General features: G+C 43.5%; 1 protein-coding gene across 4 annotated transcripts in view; it reads left to right on the top strand.

The window, feature by feature from the left end:
• The window catches only part of SMOC1 (SPARC related modular calcium binding 1), a 124,942-nt gene extending 120,269 nt beyond the window's left edge, over positions 1-4,673 (top strand). For 3 of the 4 annotated variants that reach the window (XM_084847922.1, XM_084847924.1, XM_084847925.1), the window contains one exon: positions 4,177-4,673. In XM_084847922.1, coding sequence (XP_084704048.1) covers positions 4,177-4,193 — 17 coding nt within the window. In that variant the 3' untranslated portion in view covers positions 4,194-4,673. The remainder of the gene's footprint in view (positions 1-4,176) is intronic. The other variant, XM_084847923.1, reaches the window with a different exon arrangement.
• The last annotated feature ends 9,931 nt before the right edge of the window (positions 4,674-14,604 follow it).

Here is a 14,604-nt window from a genome sequence, read left to right as displayed (position 1 = left end):
TCAATATGCCAACAAATCTGGAAAACTCAGCAGTGGCCACAAGACTGGAAAAGGTCAGTTTACATTCCAATTCCAAAGAAGGGCAATGCCAAAGAGTGTTCAAACTACCATACAATTGCACTCATTTCACATGCCAGCAAGGTGATGCTCAAAATCCTACAAGCTAGGCTTCAGCAGTATGTGAACCGAGAACTACTGGAAGTATAAGCTGGGTTTCGAAGAGGCAGAGGAACTAGAGATCAAATCGCCAACATTTGCTGGATCATGGAGAAAGCAAGAGAATTCCAGAAAAACCTCTATTTCTGCTTCATTGACTACGCTAAAGCCTTTGATTGTGTGGATCACAACAAACTGTGACAAATTCTGAAAGAGATGGGAGTACCAGATCACTTTACCTGTCTCCTGAGAAACCTGTACGAGGGCCAAGAAGCAACAGTAAGAACCGGACATGGAACAACCAATTGGTTCCAAATTGGGAAAGGAGTACGACAAGGCTGTATGTTGTTGCCCTGCTTATTTAATTTATTTGCAGAGTACATCATGAGAAATGCCGGTTTGGATGACTCACAGGTCAGAATTAAGATTGCTGGGAGAATTATCAACAACCTCCGATATGCAGACGATACCACCCTAATGGCAGAAAGCGAAGAGGATCTAAAGAACCTCTTGTTGAGGGTGAAAGTGGAGAGTGCAAAAGCTGGTTTGAAACTCAACATTAAAAAAACTAAGATTGTGGCATCTGGCCCCATCACTTCCTGGCATAGAGAAGGGGAAGAAATGGAAGCATTTTCAGATTTTATTTTCTTGGGCTCCAAGATCACTGCAGACGGTGACTGTAGCCATGAAATTAAAAGACGCTTGCTCCTTGGGAGGAAAGCTATGGCCAACCTAGACAGCATAGTAAAAAGCAGAGACATCACCTTGCCGACAAAGGTCCGTCTAATCAAAGCTATGGTTTTCCCAGTAGTAATGTATGGCTGTGAGAGCTGGACTATAAGGAAGGCTGAGCGCCGAAGAATTGATGCTTTCGAACTGTGGTGCTGGAGAAGACTCTTACGAGTCCCCTGGACTGCAAGGAGGTCAAATCAGTCCATCCTAAAGGAAATCAACCCTGAGTGCTCATTGGAAGGACAGATACTGAAGCTGAAGCTGAAATATTTTGGCCACCTAATGGGAAGAGAAAACTCCCTGGAAAAGACCCTGATGCTGGGAATCATTGAAGGCAAAAGGAGAAGGGGACAGCAGAGGATGAGATGGCTAGATAGCATCACCAATGCAACGAATATGAACTTGAGCACGCTCCAGGAGAGACCAGAGGACAGGAAGGCCTGGCGTGCTATGGTCCATGGGGTCACGAAGAGTCAGACATGACTGAACGACTGAACAACAACAACCTTGCCACAGTAGTACTTGCAGTGGCAGCTTCCCGATTAGACTGCAGCAGTGCACTTTACGTGGGGCTGCCCTTGAAGACGACTCGGAACTTGCAGCTAGTGCAAAGTGTAGCAGCTAGACTGCTGACTGGAACATCTTATAAAAATCATATAACACCAGTTTTAAAGGGATTGCACTGGCTGCCAGTACACTTCTGGTCAGAATTCAAGGTTTTGGTGATGACATTTAAAGCCCTAAACGGCTTGGAACCTTGATATTTGAGGGAGCCCTCCTCTGCATCTCACCAGTGTGAGACATACACTATGGTGGGATGTGGGAGAGGGCTTTTTCTGCTGTGGCACCCCGTTTGTGGAATGCCTCCCCTTGGAGGCCTGATTGGCACAGGCATTGGTCTCATTTCGGTGCCAAGTAAAAACATGGCTTTTTACCAAAGCCTTTGAGGGCTAAATGTATTCCCTAAAGTAGCATGCCTTTTTATTGTTTTAGATTTTAATTGGTATTAGCTTGTCCATGGTTTAATATGTTTTTAGCTGTTTAAACTATTTATTGTTTTATACTATTTAAATTTATTTTATCTGTATGCCGACCTGAGATCTTCATGATATTGGGTGGGAAACAAATGTTTTCAAGAAAGAAAGAAAGAAAGAAAGAAAGAAAGAAAGAAAGAAAGAAATTGTCACCAGCCTCTAGTGTTCATCGTCATCTTCCTCATCGTTGCTACCATTTGCTTAGAGAGCCAGTGAGCTAGTAGGCAGTGGCATTTCCTGCTCCTCCTCCTCCTCGTTTCCACCATTGCCTTGGGCCAGAGGGAGAGGCAGACAAAGAAGCAGGTTGCAATGGTGGAAGAGTAAGAGCAAGTCCATGGGGCAATTGTCAGTGTGCCCCTGCTGGGATGTGGACCCTTGGCAGGTGCCCAACTAAGCCTGCCTTTGACACTGGCCCTGGTGGTGTCCCCCAGATATGTGGATCCCAGCCTGGGAAAAGTTGAAAGGTAAGCACCAAGACATTGAATTCAGCCCAAAAGCAAACTGGCAGCCAGTGCAGTTGCTACAAATTCAAATATGTCCATATGGCCAAATATATTTCCATCTGGAAATATATTTCCATCCATAAGGAGACAAGCAGATTTATTTTTGACTAGCTACAGCTTCTGAGTTTGTTTCAAGGTCAGCCCCATGCAGAGTACATTACACTAGTTAATCTTAGATGCATCAAAGTCTTGGCTCAATGTAGTGAGGTTACTCCTCTGTTTAAGAAGGGCAAAGCTTTCCACCTTAAGTGTAGCTGGTAAAAGGTGCTTCTAACCACCACCTGTTTATCCAGAAGCAAGGTGGGGTAAGGGCACCTCTAGGCTCCACATCTGCTCAGATGGGGAAAAATGCTAACCCTATCTATTGCGGATAGCCTAGCGACCTCCTCTGCCATTCAATATACATGATCATGTTTGCCTCCTGACCTGGTGTACAGTACAGAAAGTTGCAATGATTGTTTGCTGGATCTGTCAGTATTTATCTCGAGGATTCTGCACACGGATATTGAGCTCAAATACCAAGCATAATGCTTCAGAACCTGATTTCAGTATGAAGTTTCAGTTCTTGGATACATGAAGAATAAAAAGAGAATCTGTTTGTATCTGTGCAAATTACGTCTCCCTATTGTTGCCTACTTTCTGTCCCCCACATCCATGAGATTAAGAGGGAGGGCTTTGAAGTCAGAGGGTGTGATATATGGGGATACATGGCTCCTGGCATAATCTCTTTTTAAAAATGAAACATAGTTCCAAAACGTATGTTCTGAGGTATTTAATAGCGTACCGGTCTTAATTAAATGCAAATCAGAAACTGAATATCCCAGAAAAGGCTCTGCTTAAGCAATGTGTGTGTTTTTGAGAATCTGTATCCAAGGTATATTATTCAAAGTTATTGCTTAACTGCCCTAGTTTTTTGTCAGCCTTGCTCCCTATTATGAGAATACTAGAATCATTAGTTTCTAGTAATGACTCTAATGATTCCCAAGAATCATTTGTTATTTGAATGGGGAAACTGTTGAACCTTGTTAATTAACAGGTCCGGAAACTTCAGCTGGTCCAAAATAGGGCAGCAAGATTGTTAAGAGAGACTGGCCTGCGAGCTCATATTACGCCAGTACTTTTCCAGCTGCACTGGCTGCCAGTCCATTTCCAGGCCCGATTCAAAGTGCTGGTGTTAACATTCAAAGCCGTTAAGGGCTTGGGGCCAGGTTACCTGAAGGATCGCCTCCTCCCATATGTGCCTGCCCGGACCTTAAGATCATTGTCAGCGGCCCTTCTCCGTGAGCCCCTGCCAAAGGAAGTGAGGGGGGTGGCTACTAGGAGGAGGGCTTTTTCTGCTGTGGCACCCCAGCTCTGGAATGAGCTCCCTAGTGAGGTTCGCCTGGCACCTACATTGTATTCCTTTCGGCGTCAGGTGAAGACCTTTTTATTTTCCCAGGCATTTTAGTATTTTAGCTTTCTAAATTTTTAGCTTAGCTGTTTTAAATCTGTATATTAAAGTCCTGCACTGCTGCTAAGTTCAATTGTGGTTGTATTGTTATATTGTGGTTTTAATGTTCTATATATTTTAAATTGTTTTATTGTGTGTTGTTTGGTTTTAATTTTTGTGAACTGCCCAGAGAGCTTCAGCTATTGGGTGGTATAGAAATGAAATGAATGAATGAATGAATAAATTAACTACAATATTTTAATTGAAGTTTTTACCTTTTTTTCCTCCTCTCCCTCAAACTGTCAATGCTCCACAACTTCAGTAGGACGTCTTGTCTAAGAGCTGATTGGAAAGCATGGCATGGATGGAAGGAAGGAAGTTCAGGACACATTGCCATCTGAAAACACTCACGTGGTACTGGCAACATCCAACATAGTGGAAGTGGCAGCCACAACATTTGCACTTTTAAAAAAAATTGAAGAGGCGTGGAAGTTGGTCTACTTTTAATGCCATTATCTAGTACCTTGGAGAAGAAAAAGAAAAAAGAGAACATTACGTTTTGGAAAGAAAACTGAACAGCTACTGATGATTTAAATTTTGAGGATTGCTTGGACTTGAAGAAATGTTTTTAATATACTGTATATAAATGTAAATTGTACAGTGGTCTTGTGCTGGTCTTAGTATGACAGTTTGGTCCCTGTCTAGGACTTCTTCTAAGGTAGTAATAATCAAAAGGGTATAGTGGATTCTGGAATCCAGGAATGCAACTGATTTTTACAACCATCCCAAATTCTAACCTAAAATAAACCTCTTTATTTCACAACTGGCATCATTACTCAAATGCCAAAGGTGTTGGTTGCTCACACACATTCATTTAAATATCTCCTGTGAATGTGTGTGTATGTGTGCATGTGCATGCACACACAGAGAACAGGTAAAGTCTACAAGACTTTGTACAAAACACACCTGACAACTTGCTGGAATTTGTCCCAGGCTGGCACCAATGTGAGTAGCTACCATTCCCTCTTAATGCAAAATTAAAAGTTGTGTGTGAGAGAGCGCAGTTTGGTGTGAGGTGACTGAGTAACAAGGGATAGAAATTTGGGCATGTTCTACCTGTATAAATATGACCAGCAACATCTCTGGTCAGTGTGATGTTGTGGACAGAGGGAGAGTTAATATGGTGTTATGTAGGGGAAGGGAGCCCGTGGCCCTCCAGATGATGATGGACCCCAACCCTGATCAGCCACTGCCAGCATGGCCAATGATCAGAAATGATGGGAATTGTAATCCAACAATATTTGGAGGGCTACGTGTTTCCCACTCTGCTGTAATGGATGGACTTTAGCCGAGGGAGATGCGAAGTGATGCGGAGCTGATGATGAAGCTGACTGAATGACCATGGGTGGGTCTCTGTCTCACCCTCTGAAGCCACTCGGAACAGCTTCTGTATGAGTGTGGTGGTCTCCCAGTCAGTGAGTGCTCAAGGCCAGATCTCTTTCGCTTTACCAGTAGATTACTGTCTTGTGTGCATTCAAAGCATTCTGTGGTATTTGTTCTGGTAGACAGAGCTAATGCTAATGCTTTGGCATGACAATAGATGGTCCCACCTATGCTGAATTTTATTCTGGCTGGACTAGCTGAGTTCTGCAACCTGAATGTGTGGATTGTGGATGAATGTACCCTAAATGATTGGTAGATGCATGTAAGTATGGCAAGAGGCTTCCTGTCTCCAGCATTTAGGCTGCAGAAAGGTGTGTGTGTGTGTGTGTGTGTGTGTGTGAAGTATCCAGAGGCTGACCTGCCATAGATGAACCAGAGCAAAATGGAAATGTTTAAAGAAGATAATAGGTGGCCACTGGCAGCATCTTTGTTCATTTATGTTTCCAGGACCTTTGTGTTTAGCATCCAGTTCTGTAGTTTTGCTTGCATTCTTCCTGGAGAAAATTGGTTGCCCCTCTGGCTTGGGTTCCTGTGCTTGCAGTGTGATTTGTAAAACCATATTAATCCTCCTGAAGAACAGTTTGGCACTGCAGTACCCTGTTTTACCAATGGGGTGTTGAAAGCTGAATACTTGAACACTGTTGAAATAGCAACAGCTAGGGATGGCGGAGAATTTCTCCACGAACCTCCGGGAGGCTGAATGCCAACACATTCGGCCCCCCGAAATTGGTGGAGAAATTCTCCGCCCCCCCCCCGGAATGGGACTTACCTTTGGCGAATGTCCCTGGCGCTGGAGGCTCCCGGCGGCGGGGTGGCGGTGCGGCGGCGGCCGGTCTTCCAACCGGCTGCCGCCGCCTTCATTTCCCAGTAAAAAAACACAAAACAACATGATAGGCTACGTAAAGATTTACGTAGCCTATCACGGCTAAATTTTCAAAAAACACCGTGATAGGCTACGTAAATCCTTACGTAGCCTATCACGGCTGACTTTGGAGGGGGGAAGCGCGTACGCAAATGGCGGCACCCATGGGTGCCGCCATTTGCTTACGCACTCCCCCCCCCCCAAGTCAGCCGTGATAGGCTACGTAAGGATTTACATAGCCTATCACATGGCTGACTGCAGGGACGCAAATGGCGGCGGCTACGGCCGCCGCCATTTGTGTCCCGGCCGGCCAGGAGGATTCGCGGCCGGAGGGACGGGGCGCCTCCCCCCCAGCCAGAATTTTGGCGGGGAGGAACAGAGCGCCTCCACCCCACCGCGAAGCAAGCTGCGGGACCAGGTAAGTGACTTTCATCCATCCCTAGCAACAGCACAAAGTGCTGAAAGGTGCTACAATGGCAATGGACAGCACCTTGGCACAGACAGTTCAAAGAGGCACAGTCACCTTGGTCTGTAGCACAGTTGCCACGTGCAGTGAACTCAGCACAATGGATGTTCATTTCCTTTTGTCTCCATCCCTTATTGATGGTAGGAAGTTCATGATGAGGGGTATAATTCCTGTTGATTGATTGCTTCTGGACTGTATTGCTCTTGCATTTTCTCCTATGCTTTGCAGCTTTCTGAAGGACATCCAGCCACAGAGAGTTCTTGTAATATTAAGCTTCTGAGTAGTAATTGTATGTACACACAGCTCATTGTAAGCTGATGGAAGATAGTGAGCAAGGACTGCTTTATTTAGGGTGCAATCCTATGCATGTTTAGAGAGAGAAAAGGCCTACAACTCCCAGCATTCCCCAGCCAGCTGGCTGGGGAATGCTGGGAGTTGTAGGCCTTTTCTCTCTCTAAACATGCATAGGATTGCTCCCTTAGTGTCATTTTTAATGTTAAAACTCTCTTGTGACTGGATTTGGTGGCAGAGTAATCAATAGTCCATACTAATAGTTTTGAGCAGCCCCAGCCAACATGGTCAATGGTCAGGGATGGGGGGGGGGTTGTAGTTCAAAACACCTGGAGGGGACCAGGTTGGGGAAGGCTGATTTAGAGTCTGTGAAATCTAATAGGTATCTTGTCATGCTGTTATGAGGCAGCATTGTATCATCTTTCTCAAATAGTGCACCATGATAGGACAGCTGCATTCTCTTCTGGCAACCCCAAGACATCAGTTCATGACACACGTGCCTTTGCTCCTTAGCAGGAATATCTCAAGCTTGTTGGTCTTGGCTCCTTAAATGTTCAAAAGAAGCAAGGCTGGGCTGTAAAAATAAACGATTCTTTGGATTCTGGATCTTGAGAGGGGCCTTCTAAGTAGGTATAAGTTTGAAATTGGCCCCCAAAAGTCCTATTACTTTTTAAAGTCTGTGCCAAATTGTTCCACAAGCGTATTGTAAAAAGAATCTTTGTCTCATGGAACAGCAGCACCCACTGCTGGCTTCTCTAGCATATCACATACAATGGATGTGCCTTCTCTTCAAACTCTTCTCTGCATATTCTTTCTCCTTTTTACACTCACTACTTACTGTGTATGTATTCCAGATACTTGGTTTTGATATACAGTGTAAAAAGTCTACTTTGTCTGTCTGACAGTATTGTAGGAATGAAGAACAACTTGTAAAGAACTGTGGAAAAATCCCTGTTATTCATGTGCCCTTTTCCCCACCCCAAGATGTTTCCTCTTTCTCCTGTTGTCAGCATGGCAGAGAATGAGATGTGATGGCAAATTCTTCTATGACTTACCAGCTTCCTTTGTGTTGCTGCCTTGTCAAAGTGAGCATTGCCTGTTCATCTAGGGAGCAAGGCCCCTTACGTGCAACTTTTCATGGTTACCTCACATAAAGGGCATACTGCATCTGATTGACAGCCCCTCTAGCTCAGAATTTCAGGAAACTTTAACAGTGCTGAGCTTTAAAAGAGTATGTATTCCTAGTTGCTGTCTCCTTGTCTCTGGTCATTTAAGAGATTAGGAAAACATTTAATCCATCAGATGTATCCCCTGAGCATAAGAACATAAGAATTATCTTGCTGGATTAGACCACAGTCCATCTAGGCTATAATTCTATTTTCAACAATGGCTAGCTAGATCTTTCTGCATGTACTGACAGGCAGGGCATAAGGTAATGGCCATCCTTTCTTGGTTGTCCCAGCATCCTATTAATAAACTGTTGATATTTTTATCTGCCAAGATATTTTGGTCTAAAACTGTAATCTACCTCCTGTCTGTGTGCTTTCTATTTAACAAGGTATTGCAATCCACCATGCAAAAGAGTGCAGAGTGGTAGTGGGCAAGGCAAACAATTATGTTTTTTTCCCAATGTATATACATTTTCAGCACAATCCTATACATATCTACTCAGGAGAAAGTCCCATTGATTCCAATAGGACTTACTTTCAGGTAGGTATGCATAGGATTGCAGCCTTTGCGCTATTACTCTCCTTACTGGTGATTCACCCTGGATAATCCTATTTTTCCCTCCCACCCTATGATTGCCACAAGTGATGTTTTGATCTTTGTTGTATTCTCAATTCTACTTAAAGGATTACTTCACATCTCACTTTTTTTCTCACTTGGAAAAAGGTGAACGCGACACCTACAGGTGTGTTTGAAAAATAGTGTGAGTCAGTCCTCTGCAGAACATGTGTGGGAGCCATAATTTGCTAATCCACCCTTGAGGCCTGTTTCAGATAAAGTGATATTGTGGCAACTTGCAACCAACATCACCGCTTCATGTGGCAAGCCAGGCCTGGGCATTGGCTCAGCCTGTGAGGTTGACCAGTTTCATCAGCGTAGACCACTTTCTCTTTACTTAATCAGGAATGCAAAATCTCTCATGACAAACTGCCAATAGTCAAAGCAAATAAAAATTGCCATGATGGCAATGCTGTGTGCACTACAAATCAAATACTCTAGAAACTCAAAGTAGAAAGGAGTGAGCTTTGTTCCAAGTTACACACAGGTGCTGGTTTGGGTTTTTCTAAAACTAGGCAGTTCAAATAATGGATTCCAACAGTGTGGCTTCTAATATGAGAGTGCGTGCCTCTTATCGCAAATTTGTACACGTAGAAAAGCAAAAAGCATTTATAATAGTAGACTTTTGTGGAAGATATTGCAAATGAACTTCATTGCCTTTGGGTGGCACTGTTTGCTCTACTGTTTAACAGGATAATAGTCTGCAATCTATTAGGTACTGTCTTTCAGTTACAAATATTTGAAAAAGGATACAGTAAAATACAATCTTCCATCAGGAAGGGAAGCTTGGTAGAGGGAGTTGGTTCTGTGCAAGCCTATTTAAGGAGGGATTTAAATCATATAGACTATGTCCCCAGTCCAGTTGAACTTAGTTGTGACAAAGTCCCATTTGAAAGCAGCATGTTTGAGTTAATTGTGACTTAACATATTCCATTGGTTTCAGTGGGACTTTGTCATGACTTTTGTCATGACTAACATTAGCTGGACTGTGGGATTGACTAGGGGACCAACCTTTCTTCAAGTGAAACATCATGCAAGCTTTTGAGTTACACTGCATTGTCCTCCAGGCAATGTGGACTGCTGGCTGATTCTCAATTATTATGGAGTAGGTTACTTGCTAATACAACTAGTTTCTGATTAAATTATAATGTTTCTTTACCCCATGGTGGCGTCATAACAGTGATTTGTGATTACCTTTCCTGCCAGGGCTTAACATGTCCCCATACAGTGAGATCTGAATTTTACCATGACCTTATTGGCTAAAAGTTAAAACTTCCTCAGGACATGATAAATCTCAGCTCTCACTGTGGTGGAGGCGCTTTCAGAAGAAAGCTCACCATGGGACATTGTATATGATTAATGCAAAAACAGTAAAAGGGCACAGAGCAATATGCACAAAAATTTGTGTGCCAACCAATAAAAAACAACAAAAGTCTGTATATTCAAATCGAATATAGTTTGGGTGCCTGTTTTTAGATTGTCATACGAGGCTCCTTTCAAGCTAGTGTGCATTAGCCACATTGCCTTTAAAAGCCATGTCACTGTCATGTTACAATGTCAGGTCAAACATTCCTCAAGTTGCCCATATTTCAACTGCAAAACAGCAGCAAGGTGGAAAAAATGTTAGGAATAAAGAAACTCACTGCTACAAAGGATGGTTGGATTTTGAGTCTTTATTCACAGATCACAATTCTACATACTGCTTAACGAGAGGGCTGCACCTGAGCTTCAGGTAAGATCCAAATGACCTGACATATCTGTTTGGATTTTAAGGCTGCTCAGAAAGCAGATTGGGAGAGCTGGATTAATGCTCTGCCTTCATCTACTATATCTGCCTGCTGCATCTACCTACTGTTCCTGTTGCACAGAATTTACATAAAAATGGCAACTATGTAAGCAAGTGTGGCAGTGTCACTTTTAAGACACTGATGCTCACTTGAAAGGATTTAACTTCTCTTTTTAAAATGACTACAACAACAATCATGATTTCTTATGAAACCTCAGCTCTTTATAGATAATAGAAAATACAGCTTAAGGAGAACTTCAGCAAGTTGTCTAGGATGCAGTTGTCCAGTGCTCAGCAATCGTCTTCATATTTAGTCGTACTATTCCTGTCTCCTCATTTGATCTTAATAAATAGAAATAGCCCAGTCTTATCATGGCTTATTCTCACCACTTTCCCCTCTAAATACTTCAAGAAAGGAATTAATACAATTAAGGGATCTGTCACTCACACCCTACCGCAGAGACAGTTAAAGAGATTTTTTTGTTTTATTGAGTGTGTGTGTGTGTGTGTGTGTGTGAGAGAGAGAGAGAGAGAGAGAGAGAGAGAGGATCTAACTCCAACAACAAAATTAACATTAACATTTCATTATAAAACAATGTGTGCATCCGCTAGCTGGCCTTCCCCAACCTGGTACCTTCTGGTTATGTTAGACTGTAACATCTATCATTCCCAACAGGCATGGCCAACTCCCTCCGTGCTGGGACTGCTCCGTGCAGTCCAATGCAATAGATGCGAGAAGACTGCAAGAGCCTAACCTTTTCACACAATCTTGAGGTAATAATGAAAATAGGATTCATTATATCTGAAGCAACCTATTTTGTTGGAACAATTTCAATGGGTGGAGGGCTGTATAAGTTGTTGATTATTTTGCCTTTGGTAGAATAATGCTAACTGGAAGGCGCAATGGAAGCTTAAACCTCTCTTTGGATCGAGACCAGATTGGGGAGGACTTTCTCTTCTGCTTGTAGGGCTTTGGAATTCAGTGTTTGTTCAGGTCAGAAATGCAGTTTTATGTATGGATTTGGATAAAAAGAGTGCAGTCTTTTAAAACATATTTTTTCATGTCATAATGAATTCAAGAGCACGAACCCCAAACATAGCTTATTTCTGTTAAACATTTTCTCGTCCTAAGCTGACAGAGGATGTTTCTCCTCTTCAGCCTGGTCAGCATGTCCTCCACATGGTATTTAAGGAAACAGGGAAATATTGACATTTAAGTGACATTAGCAATGGTGTTCAGCAGCATCTAGTACAAATTGAGACAACAATCTCTTGTATATACCACAGAAAGGAAACTAGGCAATCTGCACAAAAAGGCCCACAATCCACCATAAAGTTGAGAGCACATCAGACTTCCAGCCATGAAGTGGCAAGGAAAAAGACAAAGGGTGCTTTCAGCTGTGGAGCTTCTAGTGCTGCCAGTTGAAAGACATTGTGCAGCTCTTCCATCTTTAACAGGTTTTCTGATGCCAGAGAAAGATGGAAAAAGCAGTGAGAAAGCTTGGAAGGGTCACAACTGGAAGGCAATGTCTGGGCCACAAGAAATTTCGGAGAACGAGGCAGGGTGGTTGCACAATGAAAGTCCCGCCTGGAAGCATCTTCTGCTCATGGTGAAGCAGAACCCTTTCACAACATCTAGCCAGATCAAGAACGCTCTTGCAGAGGTAGGCATGTCATTGTCAATATCTACAGTCAAGAGACGGCTTTATGAATGTAAATACAGAGGCTTCACAACAAGGTGCAAACCACTGGTAACGCTCAAGAACAGACAGGCTAGATTAGCCTTTGCCAGCAAACACCTAAAAAAGCCTGCCCAGTTCTGGAATAAGATTCTTTGGACTGATGAAACCAAGATTAACTTGTACCAGAATGATGGGAAGAGAAAAGTATGGAGAAGGAAAGGAACAGCTCATGATCCAAAGCATACCACATCATCTGTCAAACCTGGTGGAGGCAGTGTTATGGCATGGGCATGTATGGCTGCCAATGGAACTGGGTCACTGGTGTTTATTGATGACCTGGCTGCTGATAAAAGCAGCAGGATGAATTCTGAAGTGTATAGGGCTATACTTTCTGCTCCGATTCAGCCGAATGCTGCCAAACTGATAGGACGCCGCTTCATATTGCAGATGGATAATGACCCAAAACATACAGCAAAAGCTACCCCAGAGTTTCTGAAGGCAAAGAAGTGGGATGTTCTTCAATGGCCAAGTCCGTCACCTGATCTCAACCCAATAGAGCATGCTTTTCACTTACTGAAACAAAACTGAAGGCAGAAAGACCCACAAACAAGCAGCAGCTGAAGGCAGCTGCAGTAAAGGCCTGGCAAAGCATCTCGAGGGAGGAAACTCAGCATTTGGCCATGTTCATGGGTTCCAGACTTCAGGCAGTCATTGACTGCAAAGGATTTTCACCCAGGTATTAAAGGCGATCCTTAAGTTTGAGATGATGTTGGTTTGTTCCATTACTTATGAGCCACCAACGATGGGGGGGGGGTATGCCACTGGCTGTCCTTCCTGAATGGTTAGTGCCCCACTTTTGTCAAACCCCTTGAATTACAGCTGAAACTCCTGACTTCACTCCCATCTGGGTGTGTTTCCTTTCAACTTCAGTGTGGTGGTGTACACAGGCCAACTGCCAAAACAGTTATCCTGGTTCCAATATTTCTGGTCCTGACTGTAAGTAGGATCAGAGATTCCTGTCCCTGATGCTCACGTTTGTTCATTCGAACACCTCAGCCATAGGCTGAGGTAACCCATGCACACCAGGCAGAGCTGGCCTTAGGGGTGGGTGAGCTGGGCGGTCTTCCAGGGCACTGAGCTGAGGGGGCGCCAAGCTGAGCTCAGTGGCTGTGTTTTTTTTAGTGTACTGTCTGCAGTGAGCAGGGGTGGCAAAAAGCAAGTGTCTGTAACCTTTCTTTCAAGGTTCTACAGGCTGTTTGGGTACTATCTACAAAAATGATCTTCCTTCGGTTAGCTTTAAAGTATGTTTCTTTTCCAATTTCCACTGATATCATTTGTGCTAGGTAAAAATCAGTGGAACACAGCTTTACTTTGAGGCATCATTGCCGAGCGCTAGCACTTCAAATACCAGAAACACTATCACCAATGTATAAATGATAGGGCTATAAGCTGTAAGAGGTCAGCTGGATACCTTTTTATTTATAACATTTATTATTTTTAAAGATTCAAAAATGGATCTTCTAAAATAAAGAATGCTTACCAAAACAAAAGTCAGTAAAACCTGTGACAATTCTGCTGCATTGTATAATGCGCTGCCAGTGCTCAGAATGTGGCTTTTTGAACTTTGGCTTGTGCGAACGGTAGCACGGTGGCTGAGAGAGCAAGGTTTTGAGCAGTGTCATTCTTGATGGACATCACACCTGCACCAGGCCCCATAAATCCTCTGGGTGGCCCTGCAAAAATAACTATGGGGGGGGCACCAAAGGCACTCTTCACCCAGGGCACTATTTATCCTAGGGCCGGCCCTGGCACCAGGGATAAATTGCAACGTGTTATTGAGGGGTCCTGCTTGCATTCCGATAGTAAACTCAGTTCTCAGAGTGCCACTATTTATGTAGCCAAAATGGCACGATTTACACACAAGAGGGGAGGTATCAGGCTTGAGGAACCCCAATGTTTGCAGAAGTACCAAAAACGAAAAACACCAAAACCATTTCATGCCCCATGCTGATGGCCCAATGAGGACTGAGCATGCTCAGTGACAGTGAAATGCTGGCCAGCTATTGTGGGGGTGGCTGGGGGTGGGGCGGAAATGGAATAGCTGGAAAGTGGGCAGAGTTCTATCAAGTTCACCATATATGTGAATTGTCAGTTGGCTAGAAAGTCTAACAGTGCTGAGTTGATATGACAAAATGTCTTTAGAAAATGAGGGGATTTGTTAAAAGTAAGTAGAATGGAGAAGAGGGTCAAATATCTTCAGGAAATTTAGGGCACCATCCTATGCATTTTAGATAGAAAAAAGTCCTACCACTCCCAGCATTCCCCAGCCAACATGGCTGGCTGGGGAATGCTGGGAATTGTAGGACTTCCAGTCATAGAAGATGGCACAAACCTATCTAAAAGGATGCAAGTGTAGCTAATGAGAAGAATCAAAG

This window comes from Heloderma suspectum, chromosome 1 (genome assembly GCF_057233095.1).
Source record: "Heloderma suspectum isolate Gila_16-S chromosome 1, 16-S_ref, whole genome shotgun sequence".
Classification (NCBI taxonomy): domain Eukaryota; kingdom Metazoa; phylum Chordata; class Lepidosauria; order Squamata; family Helodermatidae; genus Heloderma; species Heloderma suspectum.
The sequence above is the reverse complement of the archived record's forward strand: the minus strand, read 5'-3'. Positions and strand labels throughout refer to the sequence as shown.